The sequence below is a fragment of the Bos indicus genome, chromosome 11 (genome assembly GCF_029378745.1).
Source record: "Bos indicus isolate NIAB-ARS_2022 breed Sahiwal x Tharparkar chromosome 11, NIAB-ARS_B.indTharparkar_mat_pri_1.0, whole genome shotgun sequence".
Taxonomy (NCBI): Eukaryota; Metazoa; Chordata; class Mammalia; order Artiodactyla; family Bovidae; genus Bos; species Bos indicus.
Genome location: NC_091770.1, coordinates 80,689,971 through 80,710,714, shown reverse-complemented (window position 1 = coordinate 80,710,714; position 20,744 = coordinate 80,689,971). Strand labels below are relative to the sequence as shown.

The 20,744-nt window shown below is 38.4% G+C and overlaps 1 protein-coding gene across 1 annotated transcript in view; it reads right to left on the bottom strand.

Moving 5' to 3' along the window:
- The window catches only part of SMC6 (structural maintenance of chromosomes 6), a 75,050-nt gene that overhangs the window by 42,107 nt on the left and 12,199 nt on the right, over positions 1-20,744 (bottom strand). Inside the window, exons 3-8 of the mRNA XM_019970670.2 lie at positions 17,343-17,460; positions 15,324-15,429; positions 8,198-8,334; positions 7,499-7,560; positions 4,115-4,195; positions 3,307-3,408 (exon numbers count right to left, since the gene is read on the bottom strand). Coding sequence (XP_019826229.1) covers positions 3,307-3,408; positions 4,115-4,195; positions 7,499-7,560; positions 8,198-8,334; positions 15,324-15,429; positions 17,343-17,460 — 606 coding nt within the window. The remainder of the gene's footprint in view (positions 1-3,306; positions 3,409-4,114; positions 4,196-7,498; positions 7,561-8,197; positions 8,335-15,323; positions 15,430-17,342; positions 17,461-20,744) is intronic.

The window sequence follows — 20,744 nt, the reverse complement described above, 5'->3', positions numbered from 1 at the left end:
ACAGCTTTCAACAACCTGATATATAAACTGAAAAGCAGTCTTTTCCTCCAGCTAAAAAGGAAGAGGTAGCTTCATTATACTTAAGACCAGTCCCCCCTCTTATTTGGATCCTGCCCAGTCCCTCTTCTGCCTTCTCAGTTCAGTTCAGTCGCTCAGTTGTGTCTGACTCTTTGTGACCCCATGGACAGCAGCATGCCAGGACTCCCTGTCCATCACCAACTCCCGGAGTTTATTCAAACTCATGTCCATCGTGTTAGTGATGCCATCCAACCAGCTCATCCTCTGTTGTTCCCTTCTCCTCCTGCCTTCAATCTTTCCCAGCATCAGGGTCTTTTCAAATGAGTCAGTTCTTCACATCAGAGGGCCAAAGGATTGGAGTTTCAGCTTCAGCATCAGTCCTTCCAATGAATATTCAGGACTGATTTCCTTTAGGATTGACTGGTTGGATCTCCCTGCAGTTCAAGGGACTCTCAAGTCTTCTCCAACACCATACTTCAAAAGCATCAATTCTTCAGCACTCAGCTTTCTTTATAGTCGAACTTTCACATCCATACATGACTACTAAAAAAACTATAGCTTTGACTAGAGGGAACTTTGTTGGTAAAGTAATATCTTTGCTTTTTAATATGCTGTCTAGGTTGGTCACAGCTTTTCTTCCAAGGAGTAAGCGTCTTTTAATTTCATGGCTGCAATCACCATCTGCAGTGATTTTGGAGTTCAAAAAATAAAGTCTCTCACTGTTTTCATTGTTTTCCTCATCTGCCCTCTGAGGGGGTCTAAATTAGTTGATTTTTCATCCCATCTTTTCATCTTTTTTCCACTTATTCCTTTTCATTGACTCCTTTCCAGGATCACATTTAAATCTTTACTTATCTTTTCCATTTACAAACAAACTCAACAATTTCCACCCCAAGGCACCACCTTTTTCTCTAAAAGTGGTTTCCCCTTTACATCTAAGTTTCATGAAAATTATCTCTAGCTCCTCCATTCTTCCTGGTTTTCAGCCCCACAAATCTGGCTTTTGTTTTCACCACTACCCTCCATGCTCCATGTAACACTGGCCCAAACCATTTCAAAGCTCTTTTCCATCTTACCATGGCCACTATTCTAACTTACCTCATCGTCATCATTTGTTTGGACAACAATACCTTCTTTATTGATCTCTCTATGTATATTCTGTCCTTAGAGTAGTTCACTCTCTTCTGTAGCAGAGTGATCTACTGAAAATACACATTCAGTCAAGCCATCCACTTTCATGTGTTGTACTGCCCTTAAGTTTCAAAGCTCCCCCACAACCTGGCCTTCTAACTCTCATTCTTGTGTTCCTCACTCTAGACAATGTAGAATTCCTGCAGCTTTTTAAAAACACCAAATGCTCTCTTGCCCAAAACTCCATCTGTGCTTATTTCTTGGAACACACTTCCTCACTCTCACCATCCTTTGTCTGTTATTCTTCACCCTTCACATCTTACCTGAGGCATTACTTACTTAATAACTACACCCCTCCCACTGCCCCTGACTTGCCCCTTGTTGCTAGTAACCTATTAAAACTAATCTTTAACTCCTCTAGGAGCACTCACCATACTCAATTATTTACCATGTGCTTTCTGCTGCATAGTTAGGTACATGACCCCAAGAATCTTGTTAGGTATTTACCGCTATACGGCCACGGCCAAAGCACAATGCTAGAAGGCATGCGATAGGAACTCAGTATTTGATGGCTGAATGACTTCCAGTTTCTAATCTTCACGTTCTATTTCTTTTCTCCGACTTATTTTTATTTGTATCTCCCACTGAATCCTTTCCTGATTGCTTTTTAAATAAAATTTTTATTGAAGTATAGTTGACTTACAATGTTGCATTAGGTCACATTCCACTTCTTAAAGGCTAATCCAGGGTTTATTTTGAGAATCTAGTACATTTAATCAATCAGAAAAAAACTTCTTACAAAGTGCATATTATACGTAAGAAACTCAGCTACATGATACAGGGAAATACTTCTTAAACTTCATAAACAAATTACTTTCAATTGCTGATGACAAAGTATACCGTGAAGAAAGTGGGTATTTAAACATCAAGCTATTTAAAGCAAACAAATTTCTTCAAAGTCCTGATCCATTGTTTTTAAGATAATATACATTAATATATATTATGCATATTTGTCTGAATATGTATTTCCTTTCCCCAGTAATAAACACTGATATTCAAAGAACATGTACTATATCAATTCTATGGCTTATAGCACCTCCTTGCACACAGTATCACATACCTCAGGTTCAAAGCAATAATGTAGGAATAAAAATAAATATACTCATCCTGACTTTTTCAGTTTTCACTTGGTGAACCATATAACTATAAACCCAATTTTAAATATGTATTCCTCAAAAATTTGAAGTAAAAAGGTCAGTGCAACATCTAATAAATTTAACTTGGGTCAATCATTAATAAAAGTGTGTCTCAAAAGAACATACTATGAAGTTGCTGAAAGCAATTAATTGCATAAAACTGATTAAATGACAAAAGAACAAGATACAGAATCAAAGAAAAACTGCTGGGACTTAAAGTACTAGATAAACAGCTGAAACATAAGGCACTAAAAGAATGTTAACATTTAATGAACATAATGAAGAGTCATCTATAATTATAAATGCTGCTGCTGCTGCTAAGTCACTTCAGTCATGTCCAACTCTGTGTGACCCCATAGACGGCAGCCCACCAGGCTCCCCCGTCCCTGGGATTCTCCAGGCAAGAGTACTGGAGTGGGTTGCCATTTCCTTCTCCAATGCATGATAGTGAAAAGTGAAAGGGAAGTCGCTCAGTCGTGTCCGACTCTTAGCGACCCCATGGACTGCAGCCTACCAGGCTCCTCCACCCATGGGATTTTCCAGGCAAGAGTACTGGAGTGGGGTGCTACTGCCTTCTCCAATTATAAATGCATATTATGTTAAATACCAGCTGAGGCTCCTGCTTATTTTCCCATCAAAAGAAATATAGTTTTTAAACTACTGCCCAGTGGGAATTAGTGACACATTATTATGGAAGCAACTAGCCATACAGCAAGGGATAAGTAGGTTAGATACTGCCCTGCCCTCCAGTCTATGATTAAGACATGGATATACCCATTATTATAAAACAAAAAAAGCAAAGGCTAATACATACCCTGAAGGTAAAAAACACACAAAAATGTTACTATTTTTATATAGGTACACATATATAGATACATCGGTATATAATTTTATAATACCATTTACCTGGTGTAAGAATTTGACTGATTTCAAAAAACAATTGCATTAAGTGCTTACAAACCTCTTCTCCTTGATTTATCTGCTCTTTTGTTCTTTCTTTTGTTTCCATAATGTATGAATAGTCTTCCTTCATTTGTTCAAGTTGGGTTGCTTTCATAAAGAACTAAATAAACAAGAAAAATATAATTAGGAGTTTGTAAACTTCCATGTGACTATGAAAAAAAAAGAATCTGGTCTCTGAAAACTAAACACAAACACAAAAGAACACATTTTATTTATGTATACAAATTTACTTAAAGTGCTACATTCAAACATACATGTTTACTTGCAAAAGTTCTTAAAGCCTTGTGAAAGAAAACTCATTTGGTGTGAAGATAATACCATTCTGAATTCTCATTTTCACTGTTCTTCCATTATTTAAGCGAATGTTAAAACAGAGAAAACATTCGTATCCTTGATCTCAATGCACATAATTTTTTAGCATAGCAAACACCAAAACCATTCAAAATTCACACTGCAAGCTGCAGTAGTAGTCATATATTTTGTTGGCTTTTTAAAGAGTACTAAATAACCTAATGTTTAAAAGTTATTATGTATATACGGTCACTCATTCCCTTCTATTTCTACAAATATAAGTTTTAGAATTCACTCTCAGAATTAAAAGCCAAAAAAGTCCCAGCAAGGATTTATCAGTAAAATTATACTTCCACCTTAATTTTCTAAATTAGTCATACAATATTACCTTATACAGTGGCTTAAAAAAATACTTGGTATTTACTATATGACCAAGATTAATGCTCAGTATACATGCTTAATTTATAAATGTCTTCTTTTTTAGGTAGGTTTATGTTTATTTCAGTGCTTCTTACTTTGTACTTGTCTCCCTCATTTTTAGACTGCAAGAACTGCTTGCTCATCTCTTGTGTTAGAACAGAAACCGGATTATCTACCTGAAACAAACAAACAAACAAAAGATTATCTTTAAATATTTCATTTTAATGCCTTAAGGAGAACTGAACTAAGATATCCATTATAAGTGACCTATGCTTCCATCAGGAAGGCTAGGTACTAGCTGGAGGTTAGAGCATTAAATACACAAAAAGAAAATCTTAGAAACTTTTAATGAAAAGAAAATATTTCAAAATTTCATGGTAGTGAAACAAATACTACACCTAAGGCTGATTCATGTTGATGTATGGCAGAAACCAACACAACACTGTAAAACAATTATCCTCCAATTAAAAATACTACAGCCAAAATTAAATATTCTCCCATTACATAAGGATATAAGAACTTTCTAAACAAGTGTTTTTATTAGAAAGTTTTCATTCCTTCCACCTGTTTTATAGATACCACTCCTGTGCTACTGGTTAACCATCAGATTACAAAGTTGGAAGTTCTCTAGCGTGTAAGCAGCTGACTTGGGCTTTTATTTGGCTGTCTGAACATTCTGTGTAGTCTCAGGCAAGTTAATTACTTCCTCCAACTAAATACAAAAAGTCCGACTCCATTACTTCTCATCAGAATTAAAATGACAAGTATTGTTTATTTTTTGTACAGCATTTCTTCAGATTTCTTATTTCCTGTTATTTCTTCATGAGGAATTAAGAATTTTTTTTCCTACTTGTTTCAAAAAGATTCACAGTCATTTCCCACTTATATCTTTGGTATTAATTTGTGTAACTAAGTCGTGTCTGACTTTTATGTGAACCCCATGGACTGTAGCCACCAGGCTCCTCTGTCCATGGGATTTCCCTGGCAAGAATACTGGAGTGCGTTGCCAACAAAGTCAGAAATAATGTCAGAATATAATCTTGTTTGTAAAGCACAAAATATGAAGGATCAGCAGAAATGAAAAAATGTGTAACTCCTTTATTTTACCATCTGTAGAATACTGATTGTACTTTATTTAGTATACTCCTGGTGAAAATCTTTCTTTCATGCAAGATTTTGGGTCTTCCCTTTCAAGATGATAAAAAAGATTTATGCAGTTATAAAGAAATCCCTGTTACATTTTTCTCATTATATAGGTAGCTAAGGCTCTGATTGTCATCTTTTTTTTCTTCCAAACAAGGCCTGTGTGGTATCTTAATTTCACACAGCATCTAATTTCTTAAAACTAAGACAATTGCCTATGTGGTATCTTAATTTCACACAGCAACTAATTTCTTAAAACTAAGCTTTAATGACAGCCATTTTATCACCAACTCTGGATTAACAGCTTTGCCAAAGTTCATGTTCTTTTTTTCCACATCCTCTGAAATGGAGTTCCTAGTTTTTATACTAGAGATTATTTAAAAATCTGGCACCCTTATATGTCAAGACCCTGGAGTAAGCAAAAGGCAAGCACAAACAGGTAAACTTCAGAGAAAAAGTAAGAGGTTTGATGGACAAATGCAACTGGGTACTTAAAGACATTAAACACCCTCCTTTCTTCTGACAATTCTAGGCCACACCATCCAACGGAAATACAATGCAAACGACACACACAATCAAGCTTTCTAGTATCTACATTAAAAATATAGAAACAGGTGAAACTGATGTTTGTAATATATTTTAAATCTAGTGTATCTAAAATACTATCATTTTAACATGCAATCTTGCCTGGAAAATGCCATGGACAGAGAAGAGCCTGGCAGGCTACAGTCTATGGGGCCACAAAGAGTCGGACATGACTGAGCGAGACTGAGCACAACATGTAGTCAGTATGAAAACTGAGTTACTCCTTTGCATTAAGTCTTCAGCACCCAGTGTGTATCATTTCACACTACAGCACCCCTCCATCTGGACTACCCACATTCTGAGTGCACAATACGCATCCACACGTGATTAGTGATTACTGGATATTCAGTGTGGCTCTAGACCTTTCGCACTTTTGATCAATGAACTTGAATCTTTAGTTAACTGAATTGTGTAAGAAGAGGACTAAAGCAGTTATGATATCTTCAAATATTTCAGAAGAAAAGAAACATGTTTTTATATTCCCCAAGGAAGTGGGCACTTAGGAGAAAAGAGATTGAGCTTTTCCCATAAACAACTTTTTAATAAATACAGTCAGCTACATGGGTCAGCAGCCTCAGGCAGAGATCATTTTCCCACCACCGCCCGCTCAGGCACCTGCTGAAGGAACACGTGGTGGAGACTGCACACAACGTGAGCATGCGGTATGTTACGACACTGGATGCCCTTCAAGTTTCTCCCAACACCTGTGATTCCATAAACTCTAACTTTCGGTTTTGCTGACTTCAGTTAACAAACTGGCCTGTGTTCTACGCTGTATCTGCTTTTCCTCAGATTTCACTATTTTTCTGAACCTGTGCTGCCCAATATGCAAGCAGCTAGCTACATTCAGCTTAAGTAAAACACAATAAAATATTTGATTTCTCAGCCGTCACACATTTCAGATGCTCGCGCGGCTAGTGGCCACCCCACTGGACATCAGTAATACCTAATATCTATCATTCTATCGTTACAGGAAGTTTTTCTGGACAACTTGTTCTAAACCAAACTGGGAAAGAGACCCAGACACATAATTGCTTTTTCCCCTTAGTGTTTAATCTTGGTGTTCTTAGTCCTGGAGTAAGGCAAGTTGATACAGTGGATAGAGCATTAGAACTGAACAGAGATATCTGGGGCCCATTACAGGCTCTGTCAGTAACCACGCCTAGACAACTGTAAGTGCACATTTACTCTTGCTGGCTCCGAGTTTCTCATCTACAGAATAAAGGGTCCGGATTAGATATTCCCCCCAAGACAATTCCAGGGCTAATGTTACCGGACTATCTGAACCCCGTTTCCAAGTGCTCAAAGTATCTTAGCAGAATGGACTCAAATCTTATCCACCTGTAGGTGATGAAATAAATCCAAAATATATAAAGAAATGTTTTCTTTATCTTTCTAGAATAAATGTCCTTTCTACAAAAGAAACTTAGCAACCAAGTTTAGGAAACTATGATGCTATTCTGACTTGGACAGCAGAAAGCCAAGAAACTTTATTACGTACATTTTTTTAACATAAATTTTAGCATATATTAATATAGACAAGATATTCTTATATGTTCTATCAAATTAAAGATGTTATGTCTTGAAGGTACCTGATGCATTAGAAGCTTACTAACAATAGTTAAATATATTCTTCCTGTGGTCAATTTACTCATATGAGGCCATTCAAATTCTTTCTATACCACAAATGAAATCACACAAAAAAGTAGCCAGCTGTATTTATTAATCTGAAACACAGATTTAGAAATTACCTGAATGTTAAAATGATCAAGAATTCCAATCAGTTCTTCTTTCTTAGTAGAAATCACAGCACCTAGTTATGAGAAACACAAAATGATCAGACTGTTTCTAGGGCAGTAATACATTTTTAAAAACGAGCAATTATTTATAAATATAAATATTAACTATTTTCCTGATGTCATTAAGAAAGGTACGTTGAAGGTACACACATCTGAATGAACTGGGGCAACACAAGTCACGACACAAGTACAGAGGAGGCAGAAGCACAAAGATGTAGTGACAGCGTTTCTCTACTTTCCAGAGCTAAACATTTGGTTTTTTCTTCTCATCTATCTCTTTATACTCCCCTCCTCTTCCTTTATGCCCTTTTCCACCTTTCACTAACCTTCTCTTTCCACATGTGATAGTAACTATAGGGGTGAAAGAAGATCAAAATGGCATACCACAGACTGTTTCAAACTGACCCAAATTCTGCTACTCAAACTTTTGCTGTAGAATCCCTTGTGGTAATACAACAATGTGTAATATATGTATGTATGTATACATACATGTGTATATGCACATATATGCAACCAACCAATCCTCTTACAAGAAGGAAGTTTCAAGAGATGAGACGTATCCTTCCAGTGATACCAGCACAATCAATGACCTCTTTTTAACTGGATGTGTACTATTAGTTCTCCAAAATAAAAGAGAAATTCATAACAAACCTGTTGCACTCTTCAGTTTGTAAGATCGACTTCCATCCATGCTGATGTGCTGTTGTACAATAATAGTGTCGCCGTACACATTTCCTCTGTAGGCATCATCCCCTCTGTTCCTTATTGTTATTGAGATATCTGCTGAACTAAAGCAATAAGGTTAAACTAAGTCACAGGAATGTGCAGGGCAACTGTAACACCAACTTATAGTAATTTTCAAAACCTCTCAGTGATTTGGCTAATTCATTGGAAAAGTAGCTTTACATCAGCAGTTGATGGCTGAGAGGCTACTACAGAATAATATTAAAGATACCATACAACAAAGATGAGAAGAGAAACTTTATAACAAAATAAGTGACTATGCTATTCGTAACAGAAATACATTTTCACAAAATTCATTTAAGTTTTGGTTGTTTCATGTCATGTAGGTAAGTTACACAGTTTCCTATCTGTAATGTATAATCAATATTATACCGCCTGGATAATAATATTGCATATCAATATCATGCTAAATCACATAATAAAGCATCATCCTGACAGCAGGTGTCTAAGAATGATGAAGTGAGAATTAAGGTGAAATAATATATTTTCTAAGAAGATGAGAACTAAGGGAAACAATTTTGATTCTTCTATTACTTATGCAACAACAACAAAAAAGGCTAAAGTATTTGACATCAAGAAATGTAAACTAAATCTCAAAATTTCCTAAGGTTTTATTAGTATTACAAAAGAATTATTTTCAAAGTTTAAAAGAAGTTTGAAGCATTTATAGCCATGTATATTTTAACATATTATGGGGGAGGAGAGAATCAATCTCTGATTTTCTACTCTAAATTCTGTTAAAATAAGCCCTGGGAGAAAAAAATTTTTTTAAGTTAATGAAGAGCATTAATAAATAAATATAATTTCCTCAAACATAAAAGCAGACAATATTTTCTCTGGTTAAAAATGAGTATCTGTCAAAAATGCTCAAGTCTTTTAATGTAAATCTGATTTTGGTAATTAAAGGCTATATTAAACAGAACAAACTTGTTTTCATCAATTTGTAGTCATAATCCAAAACTGCTTCCATTTGCAGGAAATGTAGGGAAAAATACTCAAGATGAATTTCACTGTGAACTTAGTAGACGTCCTGAAGGGGCTCAGTTCTTGTTCCCCCCGTACATGTGTGCAGGGAAGTGCTCTCATAGACAGAGGGCTCAGCAGCCCCCAACCCTTCCCACAGGGACTGAGATAAATATAGAAGACATGGTTAATGTGTGTGTGTGTTCAGTTGCTCAGTTGTATCGAACTCTTTGTGACCCCATGGCCTGTAGCCTGCCAGGCTCCTCTGTTCATGGGATTTCCCAAGGCAAGAATATTGGAGTGGGTTGCCATTTCCTCTTTCAGGGGATATTCCCAACCTAGGAATCGAACTAGCATCTCTTGCATTGACAGGCAGATTCTTTACCACTGTGCCACTTGGGAAGCATATAGAAAGTGGATAGTAACTGAGCCAGATACTCTTCTTTAAAATTCAAATTAAGAAAAATTAGTAAAGCTCAAGTACAGTCTGTAGTCTAGTTAATAATAATATACCAATGTTAACCACACAGTACTTTGATAAAAGTACCTCAGGTATTTAAGATGTCAACATTAAAGGAAATTGGGTAAAGGCTATAGGAAAACTGTACTAGCTTTGCAGCACTTGTGTAAATCTAAAATTATTTTAAAATCACAAGTTTTAAAAACAAACTCAAATTCAGACTCAATCAAGCGTTAAGGAGGTAATTCCTTGGAGCTACAAAGTTCTGAGGACTCTGGGACTAGAGATCAATTTGGGGCGCTATGTTCTGACAAGTACAAAGTCTGCAGAGACTACAGAGAGAAGCAGAACATAGAACAGTTAAGTTCTTGGGAAACCACCTGGACAGAGAACGACACTGAATCACGGATACTGGCCATGAATCAGAGACATAGAGAACTCAAGAGCACTTCCTTTCAAGGGCAGCCCCACACACATGAACAAGGAGATACAGAATAGCAAGAAGACTAAGAAAGAGCACACAGGCTCCAGGGTAGGTAAAAATAGTCACACACCTGCATGCCTGTAAGAAGAGGGAAGGCGGGAGAGTACAGCACAGAAGAGAAGGCCGCTCAGCCTGGATGGGAGGGGAGTTTGGGGGAGAATGGATACATGTGTAAGTATGGTGACAGGTGAATGTCTGGCTTGTAGAGGCTTGGATTTAAAATGCAACATCTGTTTGAAGTCTGGACCCCTTCCTCCCCCCACAAAGGATTACACTCTCACAGAAAGGGTAAGTCAGAACTTTTGCCACATAGCAGTAAGAAAAGATAATAAGGTTTAGAGAATGAATTGATGGTTACCAGGAGGGAAGGGTGGGGGAAAGGGATAGTCAGGGACATGTACACACTGCTATATTTAAAATGGATAACCAAGAAGGGCATGCTGTACAGCATGGGAAACTCTGTTCAATGTGATGTGGCAGCCTGAATGGCAGAGGAGTTTGGGGGAGAATGGACACATGTATATGTATGGCTGAGTCCCTCTGCTGTGCACTGGAAACTACCACAACGTTGTTAATCAGTTATACTTCAATATAAAATAAAATGTTTTTAAAAAAGTGCAGCCATTGAGGAGAGGGAGGGAAGTAGTGGAAAGGAAGAGCTGTAAGCATAAGCCTGACGAAGGAAGGAAGACACAGATCCAGAAACAGACACAAAGAGCCAGAGACACAGAACAGAAAGACCCAGAGAGCGACGATCTTTGGTTCTCAGTTTCTCAGTTCCAGTCACTCCTGATCCAATTATGCTTCCTCCCTGCAGCTTCCAAGATATACATCCTACATCTTTATGATCTATCTCTTCTCAAGATACCCTGAGTGGCTTGGGGTGTGTACGTTTTTAACCGGAAATAGCAATCAGTATCTAACTAAGACAGATGTGCTCCTGAAAAGTTCTAATTAATGAGCTTTTAAAGCACTCTGCGGTAATTCTAATGAAAAGTCAAGGTTGAAAACTATCAGCTAAAATCTATGATAGGAGAAAGGTATCTGGCCTACAACATAAAGCCAAAAATATTTGTAACTCATGAAAACATTTTTAAAAATAAAGTGATACCTCCCTTGATTTGCAAATACCAACTTTATTTTCCTTCTGGGCCACTCCTTGCATTTGAAAGCTATTTTTACTATTGTGAGAGCTTTGTAGACACTTATATCCCACTACCATATGAATTCATAAGAAAGGCAAGTTATTTAAAAACATTTAAGGCTTACAAAAAATACCCTTCATAATGACTGCTCAGAAAACCTATATAAGGAAACAGAATACCTGCTCTGGGACTGACTGCTGTCTCCCCACCTACTAACGTGGCTGGTGTGGAATTTGGGTCAAGAGCCATAGAGCCCAGTGTCTGTCCCTAGAGAGACCCTTCAGTGAGAAGAGGAACGATCAGGGAGAGCTCCTCCAGAATGACAGCACACGAGCGCGCACACACCACAAGCATACGCAGTGCCGCCCTAAGGCTGTGGCTTCATTTTTTGGGGGGGATCCAAAAACTACTTTTTATTTATCATCATGAAGATTTTTACATATTTAAAACTCAAACTATACACTTTTGACAAGTGAAATTTATGAAAATGCTATAATAAAGCTCTTTTTAACAAAAACTATTTTCTCATATAAGATGTCACTCCCACAAAGAAGTCACTGAAGTTCCTGTCAAAATTAGAATTTCTAGGGGTTTTGGTTCAAGATGGCTACAGGATCCAGAACTGACCTTCTACAACACACGGAATCTATAGCTATGCACCGAACAACTTTCTCGGGATAAAAATAATTAAAAACTAGCTAAGCAAATCCTATACATGGGATGAAGGAGAGAAGGCCCATGTCAAAGTGGGTAGAAGAGAATGGGACACAATGTGGCCATAAAATATGAGAACAAGGAAAATACAGCTTTATCAGACATTTACCTCTTGATGCTGTAGCAATGAGGGACTGTGAAAGTAATTAATAAATAAGTCACAGAAAATCCCCAATGATAAGAAAAGATCCAAGTGGCTTAAAACAGAAAAAGAAAGGAACAACAGTGAAAGAGGAAAAATGTAAGAGGTTACCATTTTCAAACCCAGAACAACAGATGGCACATATCTCTGGTCCTGGTAAGAAGGGAAACCTGAAGTTTTTTTTTTTTTTTTACTTTTGTGTGCTTCTCCACATATATGTCTTATTTTATACACCTGCACATATAAAGGTTACAAACTTGGGAAGTGTGGCTTACAATCACCAGGGAGGTGGGCCATGAAGGAAGATGATGTAGAAAGAGCACAGGACCGCTAATGCTACTTACAGTGGAAAAGGGAAGTGCATGTTGGAGGTCCCCAAAGGAAAACGCAACTGAAGTGCAGAGAATGTAGGGTGGCGGTTGTTTAGTCACTAAGTCATGTCCAGGTCTTTTGCAACCCGGTGGATTATAGCCTGCCAGGTTCCTCTGTCTGTGGGATTTCCCAGGGAAGAATACAGGAGTGGGTTGCCATTTCCTTCTCCAGGGGGCTGTGGCTTCTTTCTTGGCTTCAGGAGACCCTTATCTGTACAGAGGTGACTCCAGCATTGTGTATTGATGGAAACGAGGCACAAGGAACATGGAAAATGCCATGTAGAATAAGGACACACCTGTTCCTTCTCTGGGTGGCTAGCTAATCTGCAGTACGTTCTGTAAACTTGACTAAATCAATCAGGCATGTGTAGTATCCCTCCATAACCCACTCCCCCAATGCTACAGCTGATGTCAAAAACTGGCCTGGTGCCTAGATCCCAGGACTAGGATTAGGAAGGCTGAGGGAGGGAATAGTGAACTGAACCTGCTGAAGAATGTGAAGGGCTATGGGTCTGAGACTTTGGTCTCTCCGAGAGGAGGAGACATATCTTTACTACTGCAAAGCCTCGCTGGATGATCAGAGGGCGGAGCCCCAGGTAAAGAGCCTCTAGGCACAGTCAGTCCTCTGGCTTCTCCTAACCATCTTAGGTAAGCATCTCTAAGGAAGGTTGGAACCCTCTACAAAGGCAGCCTGGAGCTCAAGTGTCACAAGTGGAGTGCTTCAGATGGGGGGAGGGGGAGTCCTGAGGACCACCTTAAACCTGTGCCTGAATGACAGGCACCCTCAGAACGATGGAATAGCCACACAGATTTTAGACACAAAACAAAAAGATAATACTCAGGGAGCTAATTCTGTTTAAAAAAAAAAGTGGTAACAGAATCAGAGATTATAAAATTAGAGAAATTTTATAGCCACCGAGTGTTTTAAATGAGGAAGACAAGGACAAGAGGAGTAGGAATGGGTTTGGAAAAGCTGTTTTTAGCTACTTTTTCAGACAAGGTCAGTACAAAGCAGACTGAGCTCAGGTCAAAGCTTTTAGCTGTTATTACCTCTGTTTAAAATATTTTAATGTTCCTATCTACAGGCAGCTGTGTCCTTCAATGGTGGTGATTTGTACAAACTAGCCTTTATCCATCTTTCTTTTTTTAATGGCATTCCAAGGACAAATCTCAGAAAGAAGCTTCTGCTTGGGTCTAGGTACTTCTCATATGGAAAAAAATTTTTTAATCTTTAATGGAGACATAAAACATTTAATGGTACAGAATAAAAAATTTCTTCCTGAGGTTTCTATGTGAAAGATCAATGGGTTATCCAGCTAGGTAGACTAGGTAAATATTTGGATAACTTGAACTGAAACACAGTTGAGACCATTAACTTTGAAGTGTTCAAATAGCTAACTTTTGACTTCAGACATTATTTTCTTTGGAGACTGTGGGAGAGAAGACCTTGCCAGACTGGAGCCCAAATACAGTCAGGAGAGGCAGAAAACATGCTGGAGAATTGTTTTCAAGTAGTTCCTTTCCAAGGCCATACAGCACGGGAAACAATTTTCTGTGTATCTTTTCCTTCCTCTTCCTAAGTCCACTTGGAACCTTAGCTTTAGGGGTAAGATTCCTAAGGTTTCTGAGAAATACATAAGAAACCTGCAATCCTGATTCACATCACGTCCCCATTCTGTTTTTTAGAAATCAAATGGAAAATGGGGGAAGTTAAATCGATATAACACTGAGCAGAAGGAAAGTCAGTTACAAGGGGGACAAAAAGACAATCACTGTTAATTATCAAAGTTCCAGAAGTCCTTGGGCACCGAGTATGTGAGGGAGAAACAAGCAGTGGGAGACGCCTCACTGTGGGAGCTGGGATGACAGAGTCTAGGACATCCAGTTCATAGGAGAAATGAGGATCCCGTCAGGGTTTTCTGAGGCTGAACTAAAAAGAATAAGGATATCAGCCTGACAAGAGCTCCTAATGGACAAAGGGCCACGAGTCTACGATGATGCAAACCAGGCAATTAATATACAGTTAGGTGACGGTGAATGTAACACAAACATTCAGTGAAAGAAACACAAACATAAAGCCACACATGGTTGTTATATAACCATTCACAAAGGTCAGGATGAACCACAAAGAGGTTTATGATTATAGCCCTCACACCAAATTCACTGGTGAACCATCTGAGTAAAGCATACAAAATGAGAGACAGAATGGAATACTTTTTTTTGAATTCTTAAGAGAGTTGGAGTTCTGTTTAGGGACACCTTGACTCGTTACTAGTTCTGCTCTAGCTCACGTGGTATCAACATGTACTTGCTGAAGCTGGATTTGGGACAAGAGCCAGAGAAGTCCTGGTGGTCCAGTGGATAAGGCTCTGCACTTCCTGTAGAGGGCAGCAGCTCGATCCCTGGTTGGGGTAAGGTCCTGCATGCTATGCGGCCAAAAAAATTTAAAGTCCCATGTTCATAAATATTCCTTTAAATGGAAGTACACAAATTTATCACTCCTCATTCTTCCATAAAGGTAAAGGAAACAAGTGTCTGGGGGAGGTGCATGGCATTAAGTGACATAAGCATTCTGTCAGGAGAGATAAAGAGGCAACAGTGGGGAAGAGAAAGGAATGAAAAGATATGACACCTGACACCTCTGTTCCACTTCCAGGAAGCCAATTCATTTCTGACAATGTCTACATGAATTGGGAATCTAAAGCTGCTTCTTATTAAAGAACTGAAAGATACACGTAGAAAGCCAACACTTACTTCTGTCCATCCTTCACAAAACCTTTTAAAGAAGATCCTCGATTAGTAGTGATAGCTTTTCCACCAAGACCAACTATGAGAGCTGTGAGCACCGCACTCTTGCCACCTAAATAACAGGTGTTGAAGAAATCACATGCATTAGAGAGGGAGAACTATGATTTCTACAATTTGATGTAAAAATATTTCTCAGAGAAGATGTGAAATAGTCTAACCCTGAAAGGAAGTGTTACACTTCAATTATAGTTTTCTTCCAGTGCCAAAAACAAAAAGTTGTATATATCATGAAATATTTAGCTGCTGCTATTAGAAAAAAAAAATCAATATATTTCAGGAATCAAATTTTTGCCAGAAATGGAAAAAACTGGTTGATAACTTTCCAACCTAAAATTTACAGTATCATCTTGACCTGTCAGATATTAAATGAACTTATCTTTCTAATTAACCCAAATACATTTAACTCATCTAATGTTTCTTACATCCTAATTTAATTAAAATTAGGATTTTTCTTTTCCCATAAATTCTCAGAAGCCCAAAACTATTTTTGACCCTGATTGCAAGCTCCACAGGGACAGGACCTTACCTTAACTCAGTGGCTATCTCCAATATAAGCCCATAATAGGCACTCACATATTTGCTGAATAAATGAATTTAAATATGAAAAACTACCAGTCGTATAGACAGATTTTGTATATTTTGCGATATTTTGACAATTATTATTCCTAATTTGAGTATTATTCATTTGCTCACTCTTTAAAGAGTATACTTTTTTACTCCTAACAGACAAAAAATATCGCAAGCTAAAACAGCAAAATCTGTAACAGTTACCCAGAATATGATAACCATTTTCTCAACTCCACAATCAACCAAAGAGATCAACTCTTATTAACTCATCATCTTTCACAACATACTCTAAATTAAACCAAGTATACAAGAGTTAACCCAATTTAGTTCCTGGGATGTCTTTTGAGTTCCTATACTAACTCTCTCCTTTTTCTTCATTTCCAAATTCACAGTTTCCACCACCTGCATTAGATTAACACCTTCACTATTTCGAATGTTAAGCTCTAACTGCAGAACCTACCGGTCTGTCTTTACTACTTGTCCTGTTTGACCTCCCCATAGCTCTGGTCCTTTTGTCTATTCTCTCCTTCTGAAAACACTTTCCTCTTGAACTAACAGAGGAGGGAAAACAAAGAACAACTAAACAGACCACGGGGCTATCTGTACTAGTTCCATGTTCTAGCACGACCACCATCCCTGGACCCTGGCAAGCTCCTCTCCCTCTCTACTGGCTCAGTTAAGCAGCCAACATGGTTCACCACAAAGGCTGCCTAACTCGTCTTTCCAACTCCTATGTATTCCTCTATGTCTCAGCTACTTCTTCCCCAGAAGATCTAAAAGATCTTTCATTTTTATTCAAGTACCACCACAAACACCATCTCTTTTTAAAGCTTTCATTGGCCACATGAGTGAGAATTCATTTCTTTCTTGTTTGGATTCCCATGGCACTTCATTCATGCTGTTACAACATTTAATAGATACAAGACACAGGACTGTCTCAACGGCAATGAGGATAGCTTGCCCACTCTTCTATGGTATGAATTCCAAGGTACATAGATTCAAATCACTACGCATTCTAGAAGAGTGGGATTGGGAGGGAGTTGGAAGGGAGATTTGGGAGAGAGGGGTGGGGACATGGGTGTACCTATGGCTGATTCTTGTTCATGTTTGATTGAAAACCACAAAATTCTTTAAAGCAATTATCCTTTAATTAAAAAAATAAAGTGGCAAAACAACATGAAAGAAAGGTTTATTCCTCTTGCATAATGAACCCAGAGTTAATTCATTATTTTCTTAAAGTGTAGACTGGCAGCAAATACTGAAAAATTCATGACCACAAACCAGAGATCTAAAACTTAGCTGTATCAGCACTAATAGGCACCTATTTAAAAAAGTTAAAGCATTCTGACTTCAATGTACTGCTCAAAGTCAAAGAAGAAGGAAGGCAAAAGCACTTACTTCCATTATTGCCAACAACAAAGTTGACATTAGAACCAAACTTAAAGGGTCCAAGCATCGAATGACACATGAAGTTTTTGAGCTGAATACTCTCAATTATTCCAACTTCTGCTGCTGTCTATGAATTTTAAAAAATGAGAGAAAACAATCAATCTAATTCAATCACTACAATCATCCAACTGTTTGTTAGCAGGAGAAAGATCAGCAGTGCCATCAATGAAAAAAGTTATAGAAAGTACAATTTTAAATGTTAATTTCAATCAATGAGTAAGAGCATGCTCAGTCATTAAGTTGTATCCAACTCTTTGAGACCCCATGAACTGTAGCCTGCCAGGCTCCTCTGTCCATGCAATAATACAGGAGTAGGTTGCCATTTCCTTCTCCACCGAATCTTCCCGACCAAGGGATTGAACCTGCATCTCCTGCATTGGCAGGTGGGTTCTTTACCACTGAGCCACTAGAGAGGCCTTCAATCAATGAGCAAGTGACATTAATTCATATGATTAACTGCTATTTTTAAAGTCCTTATAGGTTCTAACAAGTATTTCACAGGATTCTTTTTTAATATGGACAATACCAACATCTTGAGTCACATCAGTTTTTGTTGGAGAGAGGCTATCTTTGGCATTGTGGGATATTTAACAGCATCTCTAGCCACTACCCACCAGATGCCAGCAGCACTCTCTCCTCCAACCCCAGATGTGACAACCAAACATTATATTCAGACATTGCTAGATGTATCCACTGCAGAGAGAGCACAGAATTATAATTTCCATATTGAGAATACGTCATAATTAAATTAGAGATGGTTCATATATGTTTTAACCAAGAGTTTGATACACAGTGGTTACACTTTGTAGTTAAAATATGAAAATAAATCAACTATATTTTACCAAACCTTCCAAATGTTTTTGAAGAACATTTAATGTCTCCAACTTTTAAGTTATTTATTATAAAAATCTCTGGCTCTCTATCACTAAACAGCAGCTTATTAAAAAGCAGGGAACATTTACATCCTTATATGAGTGGCTTCCCAGGTGGCTCAATGGTAAAGAACCTGTCTCCCAATTCAGGAGACACGAATTCGATCCCTGGGTCGGGAAGATCTCCTGGAGAAGGAAATGGGAACCCGCTCCAGTGTTCTTGCCTGAGAAATCCCATGGACAGAGGAGCCTGGCAGGCTACAGGCCATGAGGTCACAAAAGAGTAGGACATGACATAGCAACAAAAACAAGCAGAATTCTGTAGAAATCATGGTTGAAGACTTTTTAAAAGTCTTCAGTTTATTTTGATCTAATTGAAGACTTAGAAGTAGTTATAAAAAATAATACAGAGAAATCCTGTGACTCCTTTACCCAGGTTCTGCCAAAGGTAAAATCTTGAAAACTATGGTACAATACCACACCAGGGTGCTCATTTTGATAGTGACGCACAAAATATTCCCATCACAAGTAACTGTCACATTGTCCTTCTAGAGCCTCATCCTCAAGTAACTGTCACATTGTCCTTCTAGAGCCGCATCCTCATTCCTCCCCACCCACTCATCCTTTACCCTGGCCCACTGGTCTGCTCTCCATTTCTGAGACACTGTTATTTCAAGAATGCTATATACATGGAATCAGACAGAATGTAACCTTTGGAAAAGCGCTTTTTCCTTCACTCAGCTTAACTGTCTTTTGCTGTCTATGTGCACAGTTCCCTGCTTTCTACTGCTAAATAGTATCTCAGGGTAGAGACATCCTATAGCAGGTTTAACTACTCACTCACTGTATGACATCTGGATTGTCATACAGTTTTTGAGTATTACAAAATAAAGCTGCTATGAACACTCATGTACAGATTTTTGTGGGAAAATAGATCTTCTTTTCTCTGTGATGCTGTGCTATGTTTAGTCACTCTGTTGTGTCTGACTCTTTGCGACGCCATGCACTGTAGCCCGCCAGGCTCCTCTGTCCCTGGGAATTCTCCAGGCAAGAATATTGGAGTGGGTTGCCATGCCCTCCTCCAGGGGATCTTCACAATTCAGGGATCAAACCCAGGTCTCTCACATTGCGGACAGATTCTTTACCATCTGAGTCGCCGGGGTAGCCCAAGAATACTGGAGTGGGTAACCCATCCCTTCTCCAGGGGATCTTCCCAACCCAGGAATCGAACCAGGGTCTCCTGCACTGCAGGCAGATTCTTAACCAGTTGAGCTACCAGGGAAGACCCTTTCTCTGTGATAGATACTGGGTTATATGATAGATGGTTACATGCTAAATTTCTTACAGAAACTGCCAAACTATTTTCCAGAGTGACTGTACCATTTTACATTCCCACCAATATATGAATGATCCACTTTCTTTGCATCCTTGCCAGCATATGGTATTGTCATTTAAGAGAAAAAAAAAAAAGTAGCCATTCTGATGGGTGTGCAGTGGTATTTCATCATGGTCTTAGTTTGCATTTCCCTCATGACAGGGCTTCCCTGGTGGCTCAGAGGTTAAAGTGTCTGCCTGCAATGCGGGAGACCTGGGTTCGATCCCTGGGTCGGGAAGATTCCCTGGAAAAGGAAATGGCAACCCACTCCAGTACCCTAGCCTGGAGAATCCCATGGACAGAGGAGCCTGGTGGGCTGCAGTCCACGGGGTCACAAAGAGTTGGACACGAATGAGCGACTTAACTTTCATGACAGGTTATTCTGAACATGATGTCATGTGTGTATCTGCCGTCTGTACATCCTGTCAGTGAAATGTCTCTTTATGTCTTCTGTGCATTTTCAAATTGGAAATTTGCTTTTAATTGTCGAATTTTGAGAATTCTTTATACATATTCTTTATAAAATTCTTTATACAGTACTCTTGCCTGGAGAATCCCATGGATGGAGGAGCTTGGTGGGCTACAGTCCACGGGTTGCAAAGAGTCGGACACGACTGAGCGACTTCACTTTCTTTCTTTCACTTTATACAAACAAGATATTTGTACTTTGTTGGATACATGATTGGCAAATATTCTGCTAGCTTGACTTTCCATCCTCATAACAAGGTCTTTGCAGAAGAAAAGTTTTTAATTTTGATGAGGTCTAATTTATCAGTTTTTCATTTTATGGTTTGTATATTTGGCGTCAAGTCTAAGAATTCTCTGCTGAATGCTAATCTGAACCTGAAACCCAAACATTTGGTACAATTCTTCAGTCAAACCAACTGAAACTGAAGAGACCTTTTTTAGGAGTTTTTAAAGGATGAATTAAATTTCCTTGTTATAGGAATTGGTCCACTCTAAACTGCTAATCTATGTGTGCAGAGTTGTTAACAATATTCCCTTATCGTCCTTTCTTTTAAAATTTACTTTTGGGTACGCTGGGTCTTCATTGCTGTGCCAGGCTTTTATTTAGTTGCAGTGAGCGGGGGGCTACTCTAGTTC